This window comes from Camponotus floridanus, unplaced genomic scaffold (genome assembly GCF_003227725.1).
Source record: "Camponotus floridanus strain SB8 unplaced genomic scaffold, Cflo_v7.5 scaffold38, whole genome shotgun sequence".
Taxonomy (NCBI): domain Eukaryota; kingdom Metazoa; phylum Arthropoda; class Insecta; order Hymenoptera; family Formicidae; genus Camponotus; species Camponotus floridanus.
Genome location: NW_020229525.1, coordinates 94,704 through 119,336, shown reverse-complemented (window position 1 = coordinate 119,336; position 24,633 = coordinate 94,704). Strand labels below are relative to the sequence as shown.

The 24,633-nt window shown below is 31.7% G+C and overlaps 1 protein-coding gene and 1 long non-coding RNA gene across 2 annotated transcripts; one reads left to right on the top strand and one right to left on the bottom strand.

Annotated features, from left to right (window-relative positions):
• The first annotated feature begins 1,220 nt into the window (after positions 1-1,220).
• Positions 1,221-5,325, top strand: LOC105253413. Its single transcript, XR_889374.2, has 3 exons — positions 1,221-1,455; positions 4,080-4,303; positions 5,259-5,325. It is a non-coding gene; the product is annotated as an uncharacterized LOC105253413 (long non-coding RNA).
• A 1,970-nt stretch (positions 5,326-7,295) lies between these two features.
• Positions 7,296-24,604, bottom strand: LOC105253450 (homeobox protein abdominal-B). Its single transcript, XM_025411204.1, has 3 exons — positions 22,484-24,604; positions 9,735-9,880; positions 7,296-8,080 (listed from the first exon to the last, which is right to left on the bottom strand). The coding sequence occupies exons 1-3, from the start codon at positions 24,018-24,020 to the stop codon at positions 7,586-7,588; spliced, it is 2,178 nt and encodes a 725-aa protein (XP_025266989.1). The 5' UTR covers positions 24,021-24,604; the 3' UTR covers positions 7,296-7,585.
• Between the last annotated feature and the right edge of the window lie 29 nt (positions 24,605-24,633).

Below are 24,633 nucleotides of genomic sequence, written 5' to 3'. Positions count from 1 at the left end.
GGAAGCTAACAATATTTTATCGATGAAAGGTAACGCGCTCATATAATATATATTAACAGACATTTCGTAAATTTAGTTGGAGTGTTATTCCTAGCCGGGACGCCACTAACAGAAATTCAGCTGCAACAAGTACAAATGTATTTTAAATGTAGATATAGTAGAATTCTGCTTTATGCTATGATTTATTAAAGATGAAAATGGATAGCACATGTGTAATTAATACTAGCTCTTATATCTCCATGAAGAAAAAAGAAGCATTTAAGAAATTCTATATGTGTTGATCCAACACATTTCCAACACATGAGAAATAAAACACATACATATGATCACATATACGACATATATACAAAGTTTGTAAACACATTTGAAACAGGAATCGATTATTTTCAATTTTCGACGAAAGAGAGGAAAAAAGATGTGTCTACTACAGATAATAATAAAGAGTAAGAGAATAATGCAAAAGAAATGAAACGAATATTGTGTAAAATATTTTCCGCATTATTATTAAAAAATATAACAAATGTTTATAACAATCATTAAATAAAACTTTGTTCATTGATCCTTAAATCTTAATAAATTTAGATCAATCAGAAACAATTCGCAAAAATATTTGTTCTTTTAATTGTATCTTTGCTCTCCTTCGTAAACCTGTTCTAGTTCTTGTAGCAAGTAAATTATTATTAACAATTTTTTTTATTAGTGACAATTATAGTACTAATTATTTTAATATTTAATTATTCTCTTATTAATGACTTATTTGTATATTATAAAATTATAAAGAGAATGTTTATAATTAAAATACATAATATATTTATTATAAAGAGTTTCATAAATTTACGATAAGTTTTTCATTTTCAAAAAAAGACGTTGAAAAAATTTGTTAAAATTTAAAAAATAATTATATATAAATAAATTTTTTTATTACTTTTGTACTTTTTTTAGACGGCAAAGGAACATTAACTTTTAAATATTATTGCACGTAATTTCTTTTTTTCCTTCCCGAAAATATAATTAATGATAAGATATATTTTGTCTTCAAAATTTTTTAAATGTCAAAAATATAGATTAAATTTTCAAATATAAAATATGTAAGTTAAGTATCTATAACGTAAAACATATAAAGAGATAAAACAGTTTAAAAAAAAGAAAACACGCGTGTGTATGTAAAAAATATACACAACAATTTATATTTTTCGACAAATGACACGAGGAAGGCAGAAAATATCTCGGTAAGGATGCGCAGAAAGGATTCCAAAATACGTGACGAAGAGTCGACGTTTTATTATAGTTTTCATCAACAGATTAGCCCCTTTGGAACCATCGATACTCGAGAATCGAGATTCAGACAGTTTATGGCCCTCATAAAAGAATCTATTTGGTGTTTTCCGACGTGGGCCGATGGAGCCCAAGCACAAGTCGAACAAAGAGAAGCATCCTTTGCAGTCAGAAACTCTGGTACGTAAAAACTATTACGTCTCGGGTCCAATTACGCAGGCTGCCGACCGGATTGTCCTTCCTTTTCTTTCGTTTAATCCTTAAAAAGCTTGACGCCGATGTTCCTTCTTATCGTCTTTCATTCGTACCTTTTTCCCGTTAGTTTAACTGCTATATTTCACGTGCGTTCTGCGAATATCGCAAACAGTCTCTAGCGACCCTATTGTACTTTTCGTCACATTTTGAAAAATATGAGAAAGATTCATCTTTTGACATCAAAAGCCGTCCTGATGCGGGATAACGATGAACAGACAGTATCACAAACGGAGGACCTAAAAAGAACCTAAAAACTTATTTTTAATTTTTGAACTTCTAACTCTCTATTTTTTATTCTCATTTTTATATAATATTTAAAATATTTTAACTTTGAATTTGTATAATAAATACACTAGAATATGTATTCTTAATTTAAATTATTATTCTTAATAGAATATGTAATTAATTGTTTCACAGTTTTGTTTATTTAAATTGTTGTTTATTTAAATGAACGATTTCGTTAAATGTCATATTAACACCTTTAGCATCATGGTGAGTAAAAAAAGCGTGCGTTTATATTTGGAATAGAATTTATATTCATCTTTTCGTTTATTATGTGTCGCGGTTTTCAAATGAGCGGCTTCTCTTTGTCGGTGCGACATCGTTGGATAAATTTGATTCGAAATACCACTTTTTTTCTCAGTTGTATTTAATATTAATTCTATCGCGTCGATATTATGCTGCGTGCATAATGCATAAAACATGTAACATTAAATCGCCATCAAAATATTTCCTAGAAAACGAGTAAACATATAAAAAGCACATTTCTTGCTACCTAAATTAATTAGAATAATAATTATTTATAAATCTTTTAATTATCTGAAAATTTACGCAATATATGTGTACGAGCGCGCATGTGTGTGAATCTTTACATATTTATAATAATATATATTTTGCATTATCCGTCTACACGGACTTAAATAATTGTCAAACTCTAATTAATAATTATGACTTTCTCATACGTCGCGATCTAGCTTCTCTTGACAAATGGATTCGAAACGAATATAAAGACCCAGCGATATCAAGTTCGTCGCTTTTACATCATTCGCGATGGTATTCTCTTCCGTTGAAACAATGATATATCGGCGAATGGAGAATAACTATATTCGAACCCTCGTATAATCGGCACCGCGGCAATAATTGGACCATAGATACGGTTATGCAGCAAGTCCATTAATTTTCCGCAGCGTTCATCTCTCCGTCGGGCTTGTCATATTGTCAGACTCACTCGTCGAGACCTTGAAATTTTTGAAAGGTTTGTCAACAAAATTATTTTGATGAAGATCAAGTAAAGTAAATTTAATTTTACGATTTAATATAAATATTTATATTAATGTAATTTATTATAAATGGGTAATACATTATTATAAATTTTAATATAAATATTCTACTGTGATATATGTGTATATATATATTTTTTAAATATATTTCTCTCTATCTGTGAATTAGAAAATTAAAATAATGATCTTTTTTGATATTTTCTTGATAATTTTGTTTAAAAAGAAAAAATTATTTATTAGAATTAATTAAAATTATTTATTAGAATTGATTGAAATTATTGACCACTTCTATCTTATATCACTTCTATTTAAAATCGACTGTACGTCAATTTTATGTAAAAAAAAAGAATCTGAAGAATTATTGATTTATTTAATTTTTACTGAAATTATGAAAAAGATCTTTTTATCTTCCTTTAGTTATCGAAACTTGACTTTTCCAATTATCCTGTGTAAATTCAAAGTATTGCGGTCGTCGAATATAACCATTAGACGTCTGCGATAATCGTGTTTACGGAACGGGCGAGTTTTCGTGCGACGTCTCGCCGACGGGGAAGAAATCATCGACTCGGGTCGCATAACCGCGACAAAGTTGTTCCCGATTCGCCTCGACAGAACTCGAGCTCTCGGTCGCGTCCAAGTGCTGGGGGTTGGTTTCACGAGCCGGGGGAGGCAGGAGACGAGGTCGTGGGCTGGGGTCGGACATCGATCTGGTAGTTAACTTCAGTGCCCCCGCGGGACTCGTTGCCACCTTCGTCTGCGCTCGCGGTATGCGTGGAGATGGGGTACAGTCTCCTCGATCCGGGGGATCGAGGGAGACGAGGGTGGAGGAGGGGCGGGGAGGAGGGATGATCCAAGCGTTCGCATAAAGCGTTTTTACGTTTGCATTTACGCGCGATCTAATTCGATCTGATTCCCTTACTTGCGTCACGATGCGATAATACCTGTATCAGAGCGACCTTTTCAATTAAATCCGGATTCTCGAACACATTCTCACTTCATGTTCGACATATAAAAGAGACGAAAGCGAATCGAATTTTATTTCCCAATAATTGAGTGAAACTTTAAGGGCCTCCGCACAAGGTGTTCCGTATCGCATTACGTTACGTTAAGTATAGATTGTAAATTTAACTCCGTACATAAACTTAAACTTCAGTCAACGCACAGAAAAAATCGTAACGTAAAGATATGTCTTTAACACCTTGTGCGGAAGCTCTAAGACGGATGCAAAATTTGGCGATTTTATATATCTGTATTTTTTTTCTTTTGAAGATGACGGGTTATAGAAACAGTAAGGCTGGCCCGCTTCCGGAACCGAATCTGTCATTTGACGTACACGTGAGCTAGTCCAAGATACTGGAGATCGAGTTCACTATCTGAACACGAATTCTGCGAATGGAGGGCTGTTTCTGCTATTTAATGCGTACTAAGGAAGAGCATCGCATTTTCATTATGTTAACATACCGTTAAACATCGTTTTCTTCACACATTTAATCGTAAGTCGTTATTGTTACTGCTATTGTTGTGTTGCCATCTCGATTCAATCTATTAAAATTGCCTATTATGGTTCATTTATTTTTAACTATTATCTTAGTCTAGAAACGGGGTGCATTTTTGTTAAAAAAGAAAAATGAAATGTGAAATATTCTAATATCCACATGGATTTTGATCGACTTGTATATGATTATTTTAAAACAATTTTGAACAAAGAAAACTGGATGTTTCTTGCAATATCTGAAAATGTTATAATAAAAATAAGAAACGTTGAAAAGCAAGAAAAAGGGGAAAATTTTCTTAAAAAGCTACAATTGATTTATATTCCAGAAATGACCTATTTTATACATAAAATTGAATGTAAAATCGCATTGAGATGAAAAAATTTAAATAATGATTCTTTTTTCTGATTTGTTGTTGAGCAAGGAACCAAAGATTCTTCGTGTACCCCATTTTTTCGACATGAGTTAAAAGGATGACATAAGTAATTAATAACATGTAATTCAATTTTCTATTCATTACTCTCAGTTCACGTTTCGTCGGATCGAATTTGAGTTCTTGCATTTTTTTCACGTGTAAAATGCAGCTTTCCTTTTTTCAGCATCAATGTTTCTGACAATAGTTTCATATATAATATAATAGAAATTTTTTTTAAATTTTCTATTAGTCATTTTACAAGTTAATCAAATCCAATACATTGATAAAAATATAAATAGTGCGAAAAGAAAATGATTTGACTTTGTTTAAAATATCAAAATATAGATGTTACATTGAAAGAAGAAAATTGATATAATTCCAATGAGATCTTCATGCTAAGCAGATATAAAAAAATCAATGTCAATCTTTGCAAAATTCGATACAATATATACAATATTATTTATTAAAAATTATACTTATTGAATTATACTTATTGATTATAACGACAATTAATCGTTTGCTATGTTTTGTTATGTGTAGGTGATTATACGAACGGATATAGGAATATACGAATGGATATAGAGAGAAAATAAATTTTGTATGGATGTTTTAATATATTTAAGATATTTAATTTGATTTTAAATAATGATCATAACATTTTTATACATATTATATTGTTAGATTAAATTATCAAATTAAATAACTTCGTATCGACTTCGTATTTTTTTCGACATATTTACATATTTCATTCGAAGGCACATGTTTATGTTAATCTTATATATTTTCTGTTAATAAAATTTAATATTTAGCAAAATGCACATATGATTGACGTTGATGTGCATGTATGTTTGAGATAAGTGTAAATGCGTAAGTAATAAATCGCGGGAAATTAAAAAAAAGTACAAGATACACATGATCGACTTTTTTTTGTTCACATAAAGAAATAAAAAAATATATAAAAATGGAAGAGAAAGATTGTGCGCTAAATTAAATATGCCGATGTATAATATTAGAAAAAAATATTAATTGCAATATATAATATTAAAGATCAATCACACTCCGAACGTTAATGGAATAATAAAACAAAAATAAAATAAAATGAAATAATGTATATTATATTGTGGGTCTTTTATTTACCCACATCTAATATATACATATTTTTTTAATATGTATATATTACGTTCTTAAGAAGTACAAACGTCACATCAAATTATAGTGACTAGGGGATGCGCGAGTATTCAAAATTTTTTGGTATTCAATGCATTTGATTAATTCAAATTTGACTTAAATCCGACTAATTTTTTAATTACAAATTGAAGAACTTTTATTAAGTAATACGTGTATTCGATGATGCTTCCTAAAGCCATTAAATTTTAGTTTAATATTGTTCGACTTCTGTAGATCAGAATAAGAAAAGTCATGTTTTTTGTGTACTTTTTCATTTAATAAGAGATACTTAAAATGGCTCTAATCTCATTACAGCATTGTATTTGCATTAAATGATCGTTTTAAGGAGTTTCATCGTCGGACATGTGTATTTAAAAATTGTCACAAGAATTAAAATTTTAACATTAAATAAAATTTTACACGAACGTTATATACAATTTTAATTAAAGTTAATTCATAGTCAAAATAGAAATAATAGCAATAAAAATGATTTATAATTACCAATAAAAATAATTAAAATTAATTTATAATCAATAGAGAAATAACCAATATATATAAGACATATATAGACATCATAATCATTATAGTGCGTTTTTCTTTATCTCGTCTATTAAGTAAAATGCTCTCTTTGCAGTTGAAGAATCAGCTCGTATGTTTTGGCTAACTTTATTATTTTTGAATACTTATGCTATCCTTACCTTAAAACGCAATTATACGAAAGTTGCGAATATTACAAAGAAATGGCAGGTAATATTCAGGTACAATATTATATATTGCAATAATAGAGTATAATAGAATATGGCATATGGAGGCATTCATACAGTTTATTGTACATCCACTTTCAGATGTTAGGCGTATCTTAAATTGTGGAAAAGGTTAAACGTAAAACATATATCAGATTAATTTGGATGCATATTGATACGCATTATATTTATTCGTATTAAATATGAACAATAACAGTGATAATTTATATAATAATAATTATCTTAATAAGCTCTAATTATTTATCCTATTTATATACAGACTTTAAATATATGCGCACCAGTACGCATATATAATTATATTTAATAATTATATTTAAATTAGTAGCGCATTAAGTTTTAATTTTTGCTAATAGAAAAATCGAGATGCGACTCACATCAACGAGAGTTGCCGTGGATATGTGGACGTCAAGAAATTTATGAGATCAAATCATTTATTTAATTATAGTAATCTCTATCTATTTACATGTATTTACATCTACTTTATTTTATGTACATCTATTAGTCCACATACGTATTTTATATATATATATATATATATATATATATATATATATAAAATATATATATATATATAAATATTTATATATATATATATAGATATTTATATGTATATACATATGTTTCATATGTATATACATATGTTTCATATGTATATACATATATACACATCCACGAATCGTTGATTAGAGTCGCTTATCACAGACGGATGAGGAACATGCAAGTGAATATAAGACATTCCATTCGCCCGATCACGAACTATTTCGATTTCGTCTTGTAATAAATAAAGTACGATACGAACAAGGTAATGGACCGTCTTGATATCCACTCGCATTCGCCCCCATCGTTGTTGCACTCATTATCTTTGTCTCAAAAGTTAAGTTCTATTCATCCTTTTGAGAACAATAGGGTTTCCGCACGCCCCGAAATTAGATTGTATTACGGTGCTGATGAGTGCGATGGATTAAGCACCGTATTCAGGGCTATTATTTCCGACGGATGCAGAGGCGCCGATAGAGATGAAGATTGTGTCAGGGACTGCGAGGAGGGTTGCGATAAGGGTTGCGATAAGGGTTGTGATAAAGGCTGCGATAAGGGCTGCGGTGGCACGGGGGGTTGCGTGGGTTGCGCGGACGACGTGGACGGAGATGTCGACATCCACGCGGGCAATGTTGGCAGGAGCGGTGCTGCCTGCATTGACATGGCCATGGACGAAGAGGAAGCGCCGCCGTTGGCGTGCATCAGGCCGCCCAGCATCCCTCCCATTTCTCCACCGGCGTAACTCGCCATTCCGCCGGTCGTCGTGTCCACGACGTTCGTGGTGGCGGTGACTACCTGCGCTTGCTGCCGCAGCTGATCCCTCGTTCGCTGCTCCTCCTGCTTCTTCATCTGTTTCCGCTGTTTCGCCCGTCGGTTCTGGAACCAGATTTTCACCTGAAACATTCAACCGGATCGTTCTTTTGAAAATGCTGACACTGTATTTGATCGTCTTGTAATTTTATTGAGATTAACTTGAGAAATTTCCATAATCTTTATCTTTTTTTTGTCCAATTAAATTTTATTAAATTAAAAGTTAATCTCTCCTGATAATACATATCAGTATTTCTTAAAAATATATATTTATATATATTTATATTATATATGTTTATGTATATTTTATATATGTTGCGTACACCATTTTTGCTTTGTATACAGTATTCATTGTTCCTATTGTTATTATTCTTTATTTCTTTAACAATTAAGAGATTTATATTCTGCATTTTGTAAAATGGACTAATAAGAGTCAAACTCAGAAAACAAGAATAATGCGTGAGTAATTGTCTTAAAAAAAGATTTATTACTTAATTCTCAATTAATGATTAATTATTATAAAATTAATTAATTGGTAACATTATTAATAATAATTAATTATTAATCTTTATTACATATTGATCATTATTTGTTAATTATAAATTAATAATTAATCTCTTTTGAAGACAATTATTTATGTGTCCTGTTTTCTGCGTCTGGCTTTTAGTCCGTTCTTTAATTGTGTGTATTAATAATTAAATACAAATTATATATTAATAAATCAAAACATATGACAAATAAAACAATTAATGAATATTAATATATTTATCAGTAATAAATGTAGATATATATAATCTATATGTGATAAGCTAGATGCGTGGTAAGAAGAGTATGTTAGGCATGCGTTTTTAAATTATCGATAATCTAAAAGTCTTGCGATACGATTTAAGAAACATGATAAGTTTTATAAAAATATTTAAATTTTAATAATTATAGTAATTACAATATGTATATACATCATATAAATGTAAAAAATTCTCACACACAATAAATTTATTATTATAAGAAACATAAATATATAATCAGAATGAACCGCATTGTTAGATTAATATCAATTACATAAATTTGTCTAAAAATTACATCAATTATATTTGATTTTTTCAAATGTTTGCAGCATGCGCAAGACAAGCTCTGATAATTTTTATAACGAGATGTAATTTAAGAGATTGATACGTATTAGGCAATTCTCTTCTATTTACTTTTTTTACTTTATCAAGCGTCGCGATGATCAAGTATATGCATAATTTCTGCTTAGTATTCATTGTTTATCTATTACTATATTTATCTATTACTTTTTCAAGAAAGAAGAGAGCTGTGTTTATACTTTGCATTAATTTAAAATACATCTAAATATAAATTTCAAAATTATTCCTCTTTTATGATTTTAAATAAAAATGAAGCTAAAAAGCAGAAATAAAGTTACATAAGAAAAGCTTAAAATCAACATGTATATAATAATTAAATGAAATAATTTCTTAAAATATACATAATCTAAAATTATTGTCTCCTTGCATTTAAGTTTTTTCGTAAAATATAATATATAAAAATCATATACAATGAAATCTCTAGATAATTGTATGCAGTTGTCTTTTTCTTATTCTTTTTTTTACTTTGTGATATAAAGCTTATTTCTGCTAATTTAATCTTAATACGTACATCGCAGGAATGGTGCGAAAAGAAGCTATTAAAGGACATCATACAGACTGAATGTTAATTTTTGAGTGGGATTTATACTTACTTGTCGTTCTGTCAGATTGAGCTGAAGAGCAAGATCAGCTTTACGTTTGATCGTGATGTAATGGTTGAGATGAAATTCTTTTTCAAGCTCCAGTCTTTGATAGTCAGTGTAAACCACACGATACTTGTCTTTCGTGCGAGTTTTTCCTGAAAAAAAAGAAGAAGAAGAGATAACGATCGGCATTATTACGTGGTTAATATCTATCGTACTGATTCTCTTGTCAATAATACGTTAAAGAGATAACGTTTTCAGCACGTACACCGCGTAGTGACATTAACCAAGCAAAGAAACAATGTTTCGAAATTAATTTCACGTCGGATTAATCCTTTCGGTATCATCGCCGACTACGATCGACAGTCACGTCGATTATAATCGACGATATGAGAAAGGTTGTCCTTCGCTGAATATTATTTGAAATTAATTGAAAAATTTATTCATATTATATAGAAAAATTATTAATATTTTACAGAAATTATTATTGGTCAAAGTAGATGTAATGAACCATTTTATAAGAAAAAGTTTTACATCTGAGATAAATAATTGCGTGTAAATTCTATAATTTTGAATGTAATACATAGATATGCGCCACATGTATAATGTAATAGTCTAAAATATTTTTCAACAGTTTTAAAATTTTATCAAATCACAGGTTATGATGAGAATATTCATTTAAGGTTTTTTCTAATCACGTTATAACATTGAATATTTCATTTAATTAAAGTAATATTAATTATATTACGAGTTTTTTTATGATAATGTTCATTCAATCTTAATTATTTTTAAATTGCTTTAATTCAGTATTCTAGTATATATTTATTTATTATGTCAATAAATATTACAATTATTGTGATTTATTTTAATTATTTATCTCAGATTTATGAAAGGATTAAAGAAATAAGAACCAAATAACAATTAGAAATAATGTAAATTATTAATGTATTCGTCGCCAATCAGTTTAGTTTTAAATATTATAAATTTAAATCTAAATTTAATATCATATTACAATCATTACACATTCGTCACGTTAATAGCTTGCTAAAACGACCATGCGCTAAGCACATAAGAAATATTTCGAGATGGAATAAAACAAAGTAGAGTGTAGCCTCTAATATATATGAGGAAACTAAAATTTATATTTTTTATGATTTAAAAAATGTAAATTATATAAAAAAAAGACAAATGCAATTATATACAGAAGAGACAAGCGCACATAAAAAAGCCATAACGGTAGTCTGAAACAACAGTACGAAGAGACGCATTTACGATTCGCGGATGAGTAACGCGGAGCGCTTATTATTTCTAAGGAAAGAGGAAAGAGGTAAACGCGACGCGTCGAGCTACGTCAGAAAGCGGTAAAAAAAAAAGTGCGTTGGCAATCGCACGGTGTGAATGCGTTTCTTACGACGTGGCGCGTTCGTGGCGGTACAAAACACGCGTACAAAATACAGAATAGAGAAAGAGAGAGAGAGAGAGAGAGAGAGAGAGAGAGAAAGAGAAGGAGAGGAATGAGAGACAGGGATGGGAACGGCGCGAGATGGCGAGATGGAAGAGAGGAACACGATTAGATAAGGCCCGCCGGCGAGATCAAAGGCGTGCACGTTAATCCACCACTCCTCGATAAGGGGACACCGAGGCCTTCGTGGCATCACGAATAAGCGGCGACCTTATAGAGATAGACTTTTCGACGGTACACATTTCGGGCATGGATCCAGGTGGATTCAACATGGCTGGCAATTCGGCCCAAAAGGATGTTCTCGTGACGAAGATGCACGACCGATACACATAATAGAATCGAGGAACGATGAATTATTGAGAAAACCTGGAGTTGAAAAATGGAGTTTGTACAATATTTTCGTGAAAAGTATTCACAGAAAATCAAACTGATTGTCTAACTTTTACGAAAACACACACATCGGTGCTTATTATATTTTTCAGATTTTTATTTCGACACATGCATTCTTCTTTCGGTTTTCTCTTTGATCTTTCTAAAAATATGTTGTAAGAATCCTTGAGTTTTGAAGAATGCGAGAAGAATGCGAGAAGAGAAAAATTTCAAACAATGGGCATATTTTTAAACACACTTTTTTCCGTTTTAATTTTCACGTTGAAAAATTTACGAAGACCTAGATAACACAAAGAGAATTCATCTTTTTATGTCACAAAATCTGAATTTATTTTCAGAAATTGAGACCTTACAATAAAACAAAGCACGAGAATATATCACTTTCACACCGAAATTTTCTCTACATTTTTTATATATCTGAAGATTATATTTTAGTTATTTAAAAAATAATACGTTCACGTCCATTTTAAAACAATTATGAATTTTAAGGGGTCTGAAACTTTCACATAACGTATACATTTTTTTAGAAGATAAAATTTCATACATCTATATTTTTTACGTTTCCTACGAAATAATTATTTTACGATATTATATGTGCAAAAAATATTTGTGCGAGATGTAACGTAAGTATGGAGGATTTACAGAATTAGGCGACACACATTGATATTTAGGTGATAGGCGTCGGCGTGCGCACGTTTATTGTATTAAATCTATGTATAATCTGTTCAAATATAACACCCAGCAATATATTATGAACTGTCGGGTTTCGAGTTTTCATTTACTTAGATTGAGATCGATCGTTATCGCGGGCACTTCGAGCTCTCCATATCTATGATAATGTTTGAATCACATCTTTGCCGTATATCCTGTGTAAGAGAACGCACGTTATACAATAAATTGACACGCGTTCGCTACCGATAGTTACATCTTATCCGTCGCTACCGATTCCGATTTCGAAATGTAACTTAGTGTTTCAATCATCATTTGTTCATCTAAAATAATTAAAATATAATTAAATTGATAATTGTAAAAATAAAAAAGACGCGCACACACAAAGTTTATTATTTTTTTTCTGAGAAAACAGAATTATGCCAAATTTGCGAGTAACATTTTGAAAAAGCGAAAGATTTAACAATAAGCGAGAAAACATTTTAAAAGGAAATCTTTCTCGATTATGAGAGATTTTTTATAACAAATCGATTACTTCATGATTGCGTAATGATCAGTTTAAATCTCTGTTATATAAATAAAGCACTACACACGAGAGATAAACGAAAAATAAATATTAGACACTGTTCGTTATAGTTTTGTCAATACGATATCACGCGATGTGGCTCGAATTTTTCTTCTTTTTTTACTTTTTTTCTGTCATACATGCTGCATATTGTTAGACGTGTAAATATTTGACGCGTAAAGAGCAAATGTCGCGCAACTTGATGCACGTAAACAAACATGAAATATCCTTAAACCTTATCAAAAGGCAGACTCTTTATCTCTTGAAGATTGTAATCGAATCAAAAAAAAAAATTCAAACTGTACTCGCCTTAATTGCGATAGATTCCTCGTATGAGCGACGGGGAAGCTCATCACGCCACATTCGCAAAGATAATTTCGCAATTTCGAATCAATCTCCCTCTTTATCGCGAGATGAAAGAAGTTATATCATTCACCAAAATGCGATATAATAGTAAGAAATGAGAGAATCAGATTATTCATATATTGAAAAATAACAAATGCTTGTCCTCCCCTGTATGTGTAATTAATTTATTATATGAAATTTCTGTAGGGAATGATGATTTAAATAAATATTTGTATTATTTATTAAAATTAAGAAAATTACCTAAATGTAATGAAAAAATAAAGTTTTAATAGAGACTATATAATGACAACAATAATGAAAAAGAATTAATAATATAATCTGATAAGGTGTATAGTAACATATATCAAATTTTTTAGAAAAAATATAACATTGAATAAAATATAGAATATTTAAATTTTATAATATATATAATATTTAAATTATAAAATACATATATAATATTTAAATATTTTATATAATATTTAAATATAATATAATTTTTAATTTATGACAAATTCTATAAAATATAAAAAGAAAATTTGTAAAATTTATAAAATATAAAAAGAATGAAAACTGGGAAAATAAAAACGATTTAACATCGAAGATGAACGATTCGCCCTCTTAATATCATATCTGCGAAAAAGGTGACTTGGAAAAAATCATCGTTTCTAGTTTCTGGAAAACTTTTTCACACGGTTAACGGGACAACTCTGCACGACTCGAAGTTCCAACTTTTTACATTCTGAAGACACTATTCGCGGCAACACCCCTCAGATAGTTTGCGGATTGTATGGGCTCTTGTTTGAAGGGTGGCGAGTGTCGGGTCGGGATTTTTCGTTGCACGTACGGGCCGCATGCAAGCGTGTGAGTCAGTCAGGAAGGATTACCGTCGGCGTTTTTCATCTCACCGATATCGGGACTGGCACCTATGATTACCCAGATCCCGATGATGACGCGTTGAACGCGACTGCACGAGAATGTTCTCAATAACGCGATTGTAAGCACAAAATACGTATATCAGTTGTACTCCTTCCTCACATCTTGAGAAGCGAAAATATATATATTATATTGTACGTTTAATTATTTTTGTGCTAATATATTTTATGCACATTCAACAGTATCGGGGAAAATTTTTCAAAACGTGTCTTGGCCGATTTGACATTGGTTCATCATAGTTTGTCTTTGAACGAGTAGACTCGCAATCCAGCCGAGCTATTTTTCTCGAGTGGAAAATGCGAACGAGCGATGAAAGAGAAAGAGAGGGAACAAGAGAAAGAGACAACTGCTACGAGACAGAGAAGAAGGGAAAAAGAAGGAGAAAGAAAGAGGGGAGAGAGAGAAAGAGACGGAAGACGGCGAGCGAGGGAGCGGAAGAAACGATGCTCCTGGGACTCGTTGCCACCCCATTATAGCGTTTGCTCTTCCATTTCGCGGCGCGAAATGGCAAAAGCGCGTGCCCCGCTTTTCCTGTGGGCGTTTGACAACCCCCGACGATATCTCTCGTGTCGGCGCGGGCCGCCACGACTCATGTGCGCCGACTCGCGCGGGTGCCATTTGTCAGCGGCGTCACAATTACCTCTATTGTGCCATCTCGCATTTGTATATCGCATATCAAATGGCCCGCGTACGCGAGCAGGGATTTTCTACCGTGTGCAGTTGCGTAACATATACATATATACGTACGTATACATGTAATACCCAAAAATGCTAGATTTGTTTCAGTCGAGAAAAATATGTATTCAAATATTATTATGAAAAGTAGACAATTTTATGAAAGAATATAACGATATTGCATAAAATATAAATTAAGAAAATTTTCTTGGGAAGGGGACGCGATGAATATATGTACACTAAGAAAAAAATCTGGTTGGATTAATTAGAAATCTAATAGATCTGGAATCTAATAGATTCAATCAGTATGTCTGTTGGAAAATGAGTGAACCAGAATTCCTTTAGGAATTATCAGATGAGAATGATTAATTTCTTTCTGTTAAATTTACTAAATTTTCTTGATAATGATACTAAATTTATAGAAAAAATGGCATCACTGTGTTCATGTTAGTTAATAACAAGAGGTTTTATATAGATCTAACTAGAAAATAACCAAATCCTTGTAGTAAAGTTTAAAACATTCTAGTTATAAAAAATCGAGTCTTATTGCGATAACTAGAAATTGTGCTTGATTTACCAAAATGTCCTCTATCAGATACGTCTTGTTGATACAATCAAATGATTTTTCTCAATGTAAAAACATAGAGCAGTTGCACAGAAAGCAAAAGACTCAGATTCGGATTCCCAACCATTTGTGTTTCACAAGTATTTTTAGTCTAGCAAATTATAAAAATTTGGAAGAACTGCAAAAAATGATTGCTGATAGCTGTCAGAGATATGTGTATGTATATTTCAATATATATTCCTTGTGGCAATCATCAAATATTTCTCCAGCAGCTTTGAACAACCATCTTCTTTTTTCCAAGATTTTGTACGATTTTTTTCTAAGATTTGAGAATGATATTTACGAATATATATTCTTCGTTTCCCGCTCTTAAAAGGATTCTTTTATTTACAATACTTCGCGCAATATCCTTATATTTTTCGCAATTATTTACTCTTTAATTATATATTGAATGTTTAAATACTATTTCTCGATTGAAGCAAGCCTAACATTTTTGAACATTTTTGATAGATTAAATATACATGGCAACGATGAGATTGAGATATATCAATTAAGAGATAAAAAAGTATTAAATTTTCTTAAACTTGCAAAATATATTATAAAGATAAATAAGTAATACACAAGTAATATATAAATAATCATTTTTAAAATTGTTTCATATAAATTATATATACATAATAGTATATTTTTAAATACACACTTAAATTAATAATATACACGTAAATTAGTAACGTAAAAATAAAATTATTAAATAATTAATATTTTGGTTAGCAATGGATTTTATAACATATTGAAAGACACAAATAAAATTAGAGAACTTTGCTTAAGCTCGAATCCAGAGAGATCTAATCATTACGCTATTTCTACATGTTAGAGAGATAAAGAAATTAGATGTAGCGTATTAAGTCGAGTTCGGTAGGTGTAGTAAGTTTTAAGCTGTAAAAAATTAATCAATCATATTCAATTATTTTTCTTATTAATTTTCTATTCAATTAATTGGTCAATATCTTATAATTTTTTAATAATTTTTCTTATAATTTACGACACCTACTGTAGAGATCTAGTTTTAAAATAACAAAGAGCACCCCTACAGAAATATTCTATGTCTAATAACCAATTTTAAACGATCCACTCTTGTTCTCCAACATCTATGTTTAGAGTTCGTTGGCGTGAAACGAATTCTTAGGTCAGTTTGAACCTGCATATAATGTGTTAATACAAAACCATGCGCGAACATGCAATTATCGTAAATAAGTTGGCGAGTAAATAAAGGGTAAAGGAGAAAAAGGTAGCAACTATTGTACATATTGGTAGCAACTATTGTGAATATTGAATTATGTTGCATGCGGATATAAATAGACTTAAAAGATTCCATTCCAAGGATTAGTTATACTGAAACTGAGCGTTACCTGATCCAATGGAGAATAGAAAGATGGTCTGAGAAAACTAAAAAAGTTCTTTTCGAACAACTTTTCTGCAAAGGGAACCTATCGTGGGGCTATACGAGACAGAAGATAAATGATACAGAAATGAAAACGCTATTTGACATGAATAGTGTGGATAGATGTTAAAATCTGCAAATCTTCATGCTATATGTATCTCTCTCCCTCTACCTGCCTTAGTTATATTTAGGCTTGGTGTTGTCCAAACATTTAACCATAATTGGGAATCACTGATATTTTGGGCCCGTCACGCTTCTGGCTCTCTAAGCTACAATAAGACGTGCTGAGTTCTTCATTGAGAAAGATGTTTCGACGCTGACCAATAGTAAAAAGATTATAAAGACGTGTCGGATGCGTTAAAACCACGTGACAAAGCAATTAAATTTTTTACACTCGATTATTCATCTATAATCACTGACTAAAAAGTAATTATAATCGTAAAATCTCGTTACACTTGTATGAAAATTTGTTTATCCCTTTAAGGATATATAAAGGCATATATAAAGGCATTTTAAAGTTTTTTTAAAAAGAAGACAAATATATTATATACGTTTTTAGCTTTAATCAATAGTTGTTGCATTTTTTCATATTTTTCACTCATTTCTCTTCTAAGATTTAAAGTTTTTTGAAGATAAAAATTAATTTAATAACTTTAAAGTTAAATTGATCAGATAAATTATCAATTACAATATGCGAAATCAGTTGGAACCGGAAAGAGAATAAGTCCAGAAGAATATTCAAACTTATTGATAGACATTTTTTTCTCTTACTTAATCTGAGTCTAGTAAAAAAAAAAAAGAAATGAAGACGTGTCGTTTACAGCCAGTCAGTGAGAAAAAAGAACAGAAGATATGAATAAAGATATGAATATGTGATGTTGATGTAACTGATTGTCTCAAGAAAATTACAGATATTTTAATTCAATTTTTAATCAAAAGCGTGTTTTCATTTAAATAAAAATATGTTTATAAATTTTGTAAGAGCTCGATTTTTCAAAAGAAAAGAATAACCGTCCTCAAAGGGCTGAATCTTTCCTCCGCCATTGTTGGTGGTGCTTCCAACCGCACAAGTCGATAAAGGAATCGCGGCGAGACGAAAGGTGTCGTAAAAACCGGTAAAAATCGCGTGCTGCCATCGCTAGGATCGCTCTCACGGAACGAGCGCGCGATTCGCGAACGAGAAAGCGTCTTCCTCACGAGATTGTACGACAGCCTCGCATTTCTGTATATTATGCGAGCAGACCGTTGTCATGAGGAGGGGCTTCTGCCCGAGCGGCGCTTCTACCTGCAATATAACCATAAAATGCAGATAATAGCCGCTGGAAGGTACAGGGGATGCATGCCGTTTTAAGGTGCTTAAAGGCGTACTTGCTGCACGCGCGTCAAATAAGATGCAAATGAGAGGGAAGATGTAACGAAAGAGAAAATCAGGAATAGAAAGAATTTGAAAGTTAGAAAGAACTTGATAGCTCTAGACTCGAAGAACAACAGGATTTTCAGGGGAGATATTTTTTTCCTACGGGTATATTAATTCCAATCGAATGAAAGAATATGAAAAATCAGTTTTCTGGAAGGAAAAATGGACATCAAATAATGTGCGCGAATAAACTAGAAAAAAACCACCAAATGACTATTTTAATTTTTAATTCGCGAGGAAAAATTTTTATTGATCTAAAGATGACTGAAAAAAAAGTGAACAGTGAGATTTCAAGAAACATCACGCAAATAAACAATTTTCTCAAGTGTGAAGAATTCATTGATCATGTGTAGTAATTAATCGATCTTTTCAATATTGTTAATATTGCAGATCTTATAGAAATCTCAAAATACGTCGTCATGATATATTTATATATTACGTATATGAAAAATAATTAAAAAAAAGATTTTTTTTATATAGATTTTGTATAGAAATATTTTTTAGTTTCCTATCCTTATATATAAAATAGAATTTTTGACACTTTTTTAAATATCGTATCTTCTGATTCTCTTCTCTACCTTCAATATTCTTTCAAAATTGTAATAAATATTTTAAAAATATTATAAATTCATAAAAAATTTGGGAAAAATTATTAAATGTCCTACTTTATAAGATGCAAATGAGACGGAAGATGTAACGAAAGAGAAAATCAGGAATAGAGAATCTAGAAAGAACTTGATAGCTTTAGACCCTAAGAACAACAGGATTTTTGGGGGAGGTACTGTTTTTCTACGGGTATATTAATTCCAATCGAATGAAAGAATATGAAAAATCGATTTTCTGGAAGGAAAAATGGACTCCAAATAGTGTGCGCGAATAAACTCTCTAGAAAAAAGTACCAAATGACTATTTTAGTTTTTAATTTGCCTGGAAAAATTTATATTGGTCTAAAGATGACTGAAAAAATAAAGTGAACAGTGAGAGTTCAAGAGACATCGCGCGAATAAATGATTTTCTCAAGCCGAGATTAATTAATATTTATTAATATTGTCACTGTGTAGAATTAATTGATCTTTCCAACATTGTTAACGTTGCATATCTTATAGAAATCTCAAGATACGTCGTCATGATATATTTACATATTACGTATATGAAAAATAATTAAAAAAAAGATTTTTTTAATATAGATTTTGTGTAGAAATATTTTTTAGGTTCCTATCCTTATATATAAAATAGAATTTTTGACACTTTTTTGAATATCATATCTTCTGAAGCTCTTCTCTACCTCAATATTCTTTCAAAATTGTAATAAATATTTCAAAAATATTACAAATATCCATAAAGTATGGGAAAAATTATTAAATATCCTTTATCAGATATTCTTTAGGCGCATCTGTATGTGAAGGCTTACAAGCTTTTGTTTAAATTTAATGCCAGTTCTACCAGTTAAATCACAACATTCTTCACTTTACTAATAACATCGAGTACTTGCATGCAATACAACGCATGCAAGAAACATCAAAGTACCATTGTACACAATGATAATAATATTTCGATTGTAATTCCTACCGAGGGTTTCAAGTCGGCAGCAGAGTTCGTTAATTGGCGAAGGCGAATCCGCGTTGTCAGCAGCGTCGCACGCTGCAAGAATGAACGTGACATCTCTTTCATCGTGCGAGAACCTATCGATATGTGTATTAAGAAATTCACTGGAGTGATACACTCGGCCTCGCGAGAACACGCGGTTTGCTACGTAAGAGAGTTAACTCTTTCTTGTCGCGTGTCGTGTTGATTCAGGACATCGTACGAACGAACGGGATTTTCGTTCGGAACCGGAGAAAAATTCAGGTGTATGACAAGAGGACGGTCGGATCGGGGAGAGAGGGAGCAAGGGAAAGAGAGAGAGGATTATCTCACAAATATTTGAGAGCAATTAGATGTTTGCTCGTCTGTTACCGTGTTTACATGGTTTGCCGTATCTAGACCGCCGAGACGTGTTTATAATCGTGGCGAACAAGTCCTCGGCGTTCTCGTTAGACATGTGCGTCTTAAACACGCGTGTTAAGCTTCATTACGCGATTTTTAAATCGTCCGATTTCTCAACCGATCTTTTGTAACCGAAAATTACTCGTTCAAATCTCGTAAAAAATAATATTTGTAAGATTTGCGCGTCTCTCGCAGCGACTGAGCGATCTGTAGAATTGTTCCTTTTTCAACATTAAATTTTATATTGATGTTCTGATAAAAGATATGGATCTTTAATATTCTTTCAAAGATATAATTAATATATATTCTCGATAATATTGCAAGTATTTATAATATGGAAAAATGAAAGAAAGATATATTCTATTTTTTCAGATACTCTTTTGAGCTTCTATTTCAATTTAATTCTAGTTCTACACAATTCGATATTCGTGATTTGAATTTGTAATTAGATATATATGTTGTGCTTAGAATGTGGATTGCATTATTGATTATAATCCTCGATAATATAGGGATATAGATTTTTATTTTCTCATCTCACTTGATCAGATATTATCGTTGCGATGATAAAACTATGATAATATCATAGCTTTTAATTCTACATACAATGTATTTTATAATAAACACGACTTTTTTGTTAATCGTATATAACTATAGAAGAATATTTCAATTGTAAATAAACTTTGTTAAAAAATATTAGAAGAAAAGAATTCAATAATTATTAATTCGTGAAAATCGCAGATCTGAGATTAAGGAAAATAAAAATTGAAAAGTTTTTAATATTCGCAAATTCTGCACTTTCCTGATTGAGCAATATTTCATTAATAACTGTTTGTTATAAGTTTATAATAATCTTTAATAAGTTTATAATAATACAGACTTGTGCAATTTTAGGTTCTGTTAGTTACAAAAATCAGAATAAGTGAATCTAATAGATTTTTTGGCACTGAAAACGAATCTGACCGCAGAATTTCTCCAGCACGTCAGGTTTTTGAGTAATTTGTGATTAAATTGTCCGAAAAAAAATCATGCGGCGGCAAACGAAAATAGATTTGAAAAATAAAGATTAGTATTATACGATGCCATTGGCAGAAATATTTCAAAAAATTAGATTCCCCCATAATAAATTCACGAAATTGGCCAAAATATCCATTTTTTGAACAATTTAATTATTAATTACTCAAAAACCTGACGTGCTGGAGAAACTCTGCGGCCAAATTCATTTTCAGCATTAAAAATCTATTAGATTCACTGACTCTGCTTTTTGTAACTGACCCTCGCAAGCCTGTGTAATCTTTTAATGCAATTTTATATAATTCGGAGTCGTAATATTCTTTTCAAATTAGATTGCAAATAATAATAGCAAATTACTCTATAATAGAAAATTACTCCATTAAGCTTAATACTTAATTAACGCTCTATTCTTATTGGATATTTAGTTATATTTATTTCCAAATTTTTTTCTCTAAGATATCTCGAGTAAGAATATTTATATTATATATAATTATTTATTATTTTTATAATAAATAATTATATATAATATAAATATTCTTACTAATATATCATATAAAAATTATTTATTATTTTTGATTTTATATTCTTCATTTGGATATTAAATAAAATATAATAATAATAATATAGTAACAGTAGTATATAACAACTCCTAATTTGAAAAAGAATATATATGTGGATTCATGAAATTTTATCAATATGATCAATACTGTAGGCGGCATAATTGCTTTCATCAATCAATTAAGATTAAAAAAATCTGATCGACAATAATTTCCACGTACAAATTGCGTTGTACTACATCTAGTCAAATATGCAAGATAAGATAAAAATTAAGTGGGACTAGGGAGCGACGAATCGAGGCATAAAATATTTCCGACGGCACGCGCAATCTATTATATGCGAATTAAGTTTTTTGAGTGAAAATTAAAGATTTTGTGAAATAAACAGTAGTAATTTTCCTTTAGCGTGGAATGTGTTATCTATCGTGTTTTAAGAGATAGGTGTTTTGGATATCTATTTTTTTTTTAATTATTAATAATGCAAGTACGAATTTAAATTGATATTTACCGAATTAATTTTGTTTTGACACTTTTGTCATAATTTTTCTGAATGTGTTTCGTTGTTTTTTATTATTTTAATATCGTTATAATAATCTTGCCAATTTTCAAAGCATGCAAAGGTTCTACTATTGAATAAATTTACACCATTATTAGAATCTCTAATTTGGAAAAAGGTGTAAGAGAGATGTTGAAATGATCTTTATTAATTATAATGTGTTTAAATGACAATCATACTGACCTGGCTTCGGTTGACTCTGGTACGATGATCTCTTCATCCATTCGTATGGACTTCTTCTTCCATGCGGCATTCTGGAAACGTATGGTTGACGCCTAGAAGTGGACGGTAGTCCTCTTGATGTCGACGGTATAGCCGACATGTCTCTGGGTGTAGATAATATGGGCGGCATTTCTCTCGATGTAGATGCTATGGCCGGCATTTCTCTCGATGTAGATGCTATGGCCGGCATTTCTCTCGATGTAGATGCTATGGCCGACATTTCTCTCGACGTAGATGGTATGGCTGCGGATGTCGATGACTGGTTGATATTATATCCGGAGGTACACGGTAAGTCCACATCGTACATCACATTTGGATTATTAGGGGACACCGTACTATTACTGCCACTCATGTTACTATCTACGTTGTTGTTTATATTGTCACTTACATTATTTACTTTGACGGATATTGATGAATGCGGATTTAAAATCGGCATTCCGCCATTCTCATGTCTGATACCCCACTCATGCAATAACATTTGCTGTCTGTAAGAACTTGTAGATGATGAATTCTGGTATCTTTGAAGCTGTTGTTTGGTTAACGAAATTTGACGCTGGCCACAGTGAACATGATGCTGCGGTGATGGCTGTTGCTGACACTGTTGTTGCGGTGGCGAAATTTGTATGTGTTGCTGCGGTGACGAATGCTGCTGATAATGTTGCTGAGGTGGTGAACTTTGCTGCATATTCTGCGGCGACGAATGTTGCGAACAGATTTGTTGAGGTGGCGAATGTTGTTGTAAATTCTGTTGCGGTGACGTATGTTGTGGACAGAGTTCTTGAGGTGGTGAATGTTGCTGCATGTTTTGCTGTGGCGACGAATGTTGCGAACAGATCGGCTGAGGTGGCGATTGTTGCTGCATATTTTGCTGCGGCGACGAATGTTGCGAATAAAGTTGCTGAGGTGACGAATGTTGCTGTATATTCTGCTCCGGCGATGAATGTTGCGAATAAAGTTGTTGAGGTGACGAATGTTGCTGTATATTCTGTTCCGGCGAGGAATGTGACTCGTTAAGATTATCTAGCAACGAACGATGAATGAGCAGCTGCGCTGAGTTTGATTGTAAGTGCTGTTGCGACTGCGGTTGAAGATGATGCAGTTGTTGTGGATACTGAATATATTGCGAGTAATGAGGATAAGACCATCCAGAGAGCACTTCGGCATGATTAAAGAATTGCGAGGAAATTGTGTGTGTGTGCGCATTCGGCTGATGCTGAGGATGCAGAGCTGGTGTCGCTGGTATAGGTCTGTGAGAACATCCATACCAGTGGCTCCCATCAATGACGGCGGCGGCAACCGCGTGCGGTTGAACCTGTTGCATTGATGTCTGTTGCTGCGCTTGCTGCATTATTAATTGTTGCTGTTGATTATTCGCGATCTGTTGCTGTTGCTGGCGATACGGGACACTAAAGTTACTTTGATTATAATGCATCATGTTGGTGATGTTGCTGAGATTCGAAGGTTCACCCGCGACAAAATCGTCATGAAATGATGGCATGTCTTCTTTTTTTTTATATTGGAAGTTTTACACAATACGCGAATGTATGTTTTCACAACACAAGATTTTTTAAAAAATCATAGAATTTAAAAATAAATTGTTCACTATACGAAATCGAATCAATAACTCAACTGAACGAAACGTTGTTTGATGCGCTGAACTTGTTTTCCTTTGATGTCGATATCGAGAATGTTGCGATGTGAATTTAACAGGCTTCTCTCGTGTAGTATCAGTTCCCTCCTCGCGTGTATTTCGACATTAGAATCGACTAGCTTGGTTCACGAGTTTGGTGGGGCGCAGTTAGTCGAACCGGATAAGCTCTGTTCCCACCAGCAGCCGACCGACCAATCTACAGCCACGATTCAGCGTAATGGTGTCCAACGTCGCCCATCTACAAAGAGAGAGAAAAAGAGACAAAGAGAGAGAAAGAGAGAAAAAGAGAGGAAGAGAATGAAAAGAGATCCGATTTTCCTGTGACTCCACCTCTCTTGATAAGACATACTGTTACATATTTATTCCATATCATGCATCGCATCGGCTCGTATTGTTTCTGTTAATTTCTTACAATGAAAGAAAAAAATAAATTTCACCCTCTAATCTTCAAAATTTAATT

What these genes read in the sequence shown, in the direction of transcription:
- LOC105253450 (XM_025411204.1), bottom strand. Translation starts at nt 24,020, where the DNA reads ATGCCATCATTTCATGACGATTTTGTCGCGGGTGAACCTTCGAATCTC. An exon ending in CCAGAGTCAACCGAAGCCAG is followed by an intron (nt 9,881 to 22,483) that starts GTCAGTATGATT and finishes CTTTTTTTTCAG; the next exon opens with GAAAAACTCGCACGAAAGAC. An exon ending in TCAATCTGACAGAACGACAA is followed by an intron (nt 8,081 to 9,734) that starts GTAAGTATAAAT and finishes TGAATGTTTCAG; the next exon opens with GTGAAAATCTGGTTCCAGAA.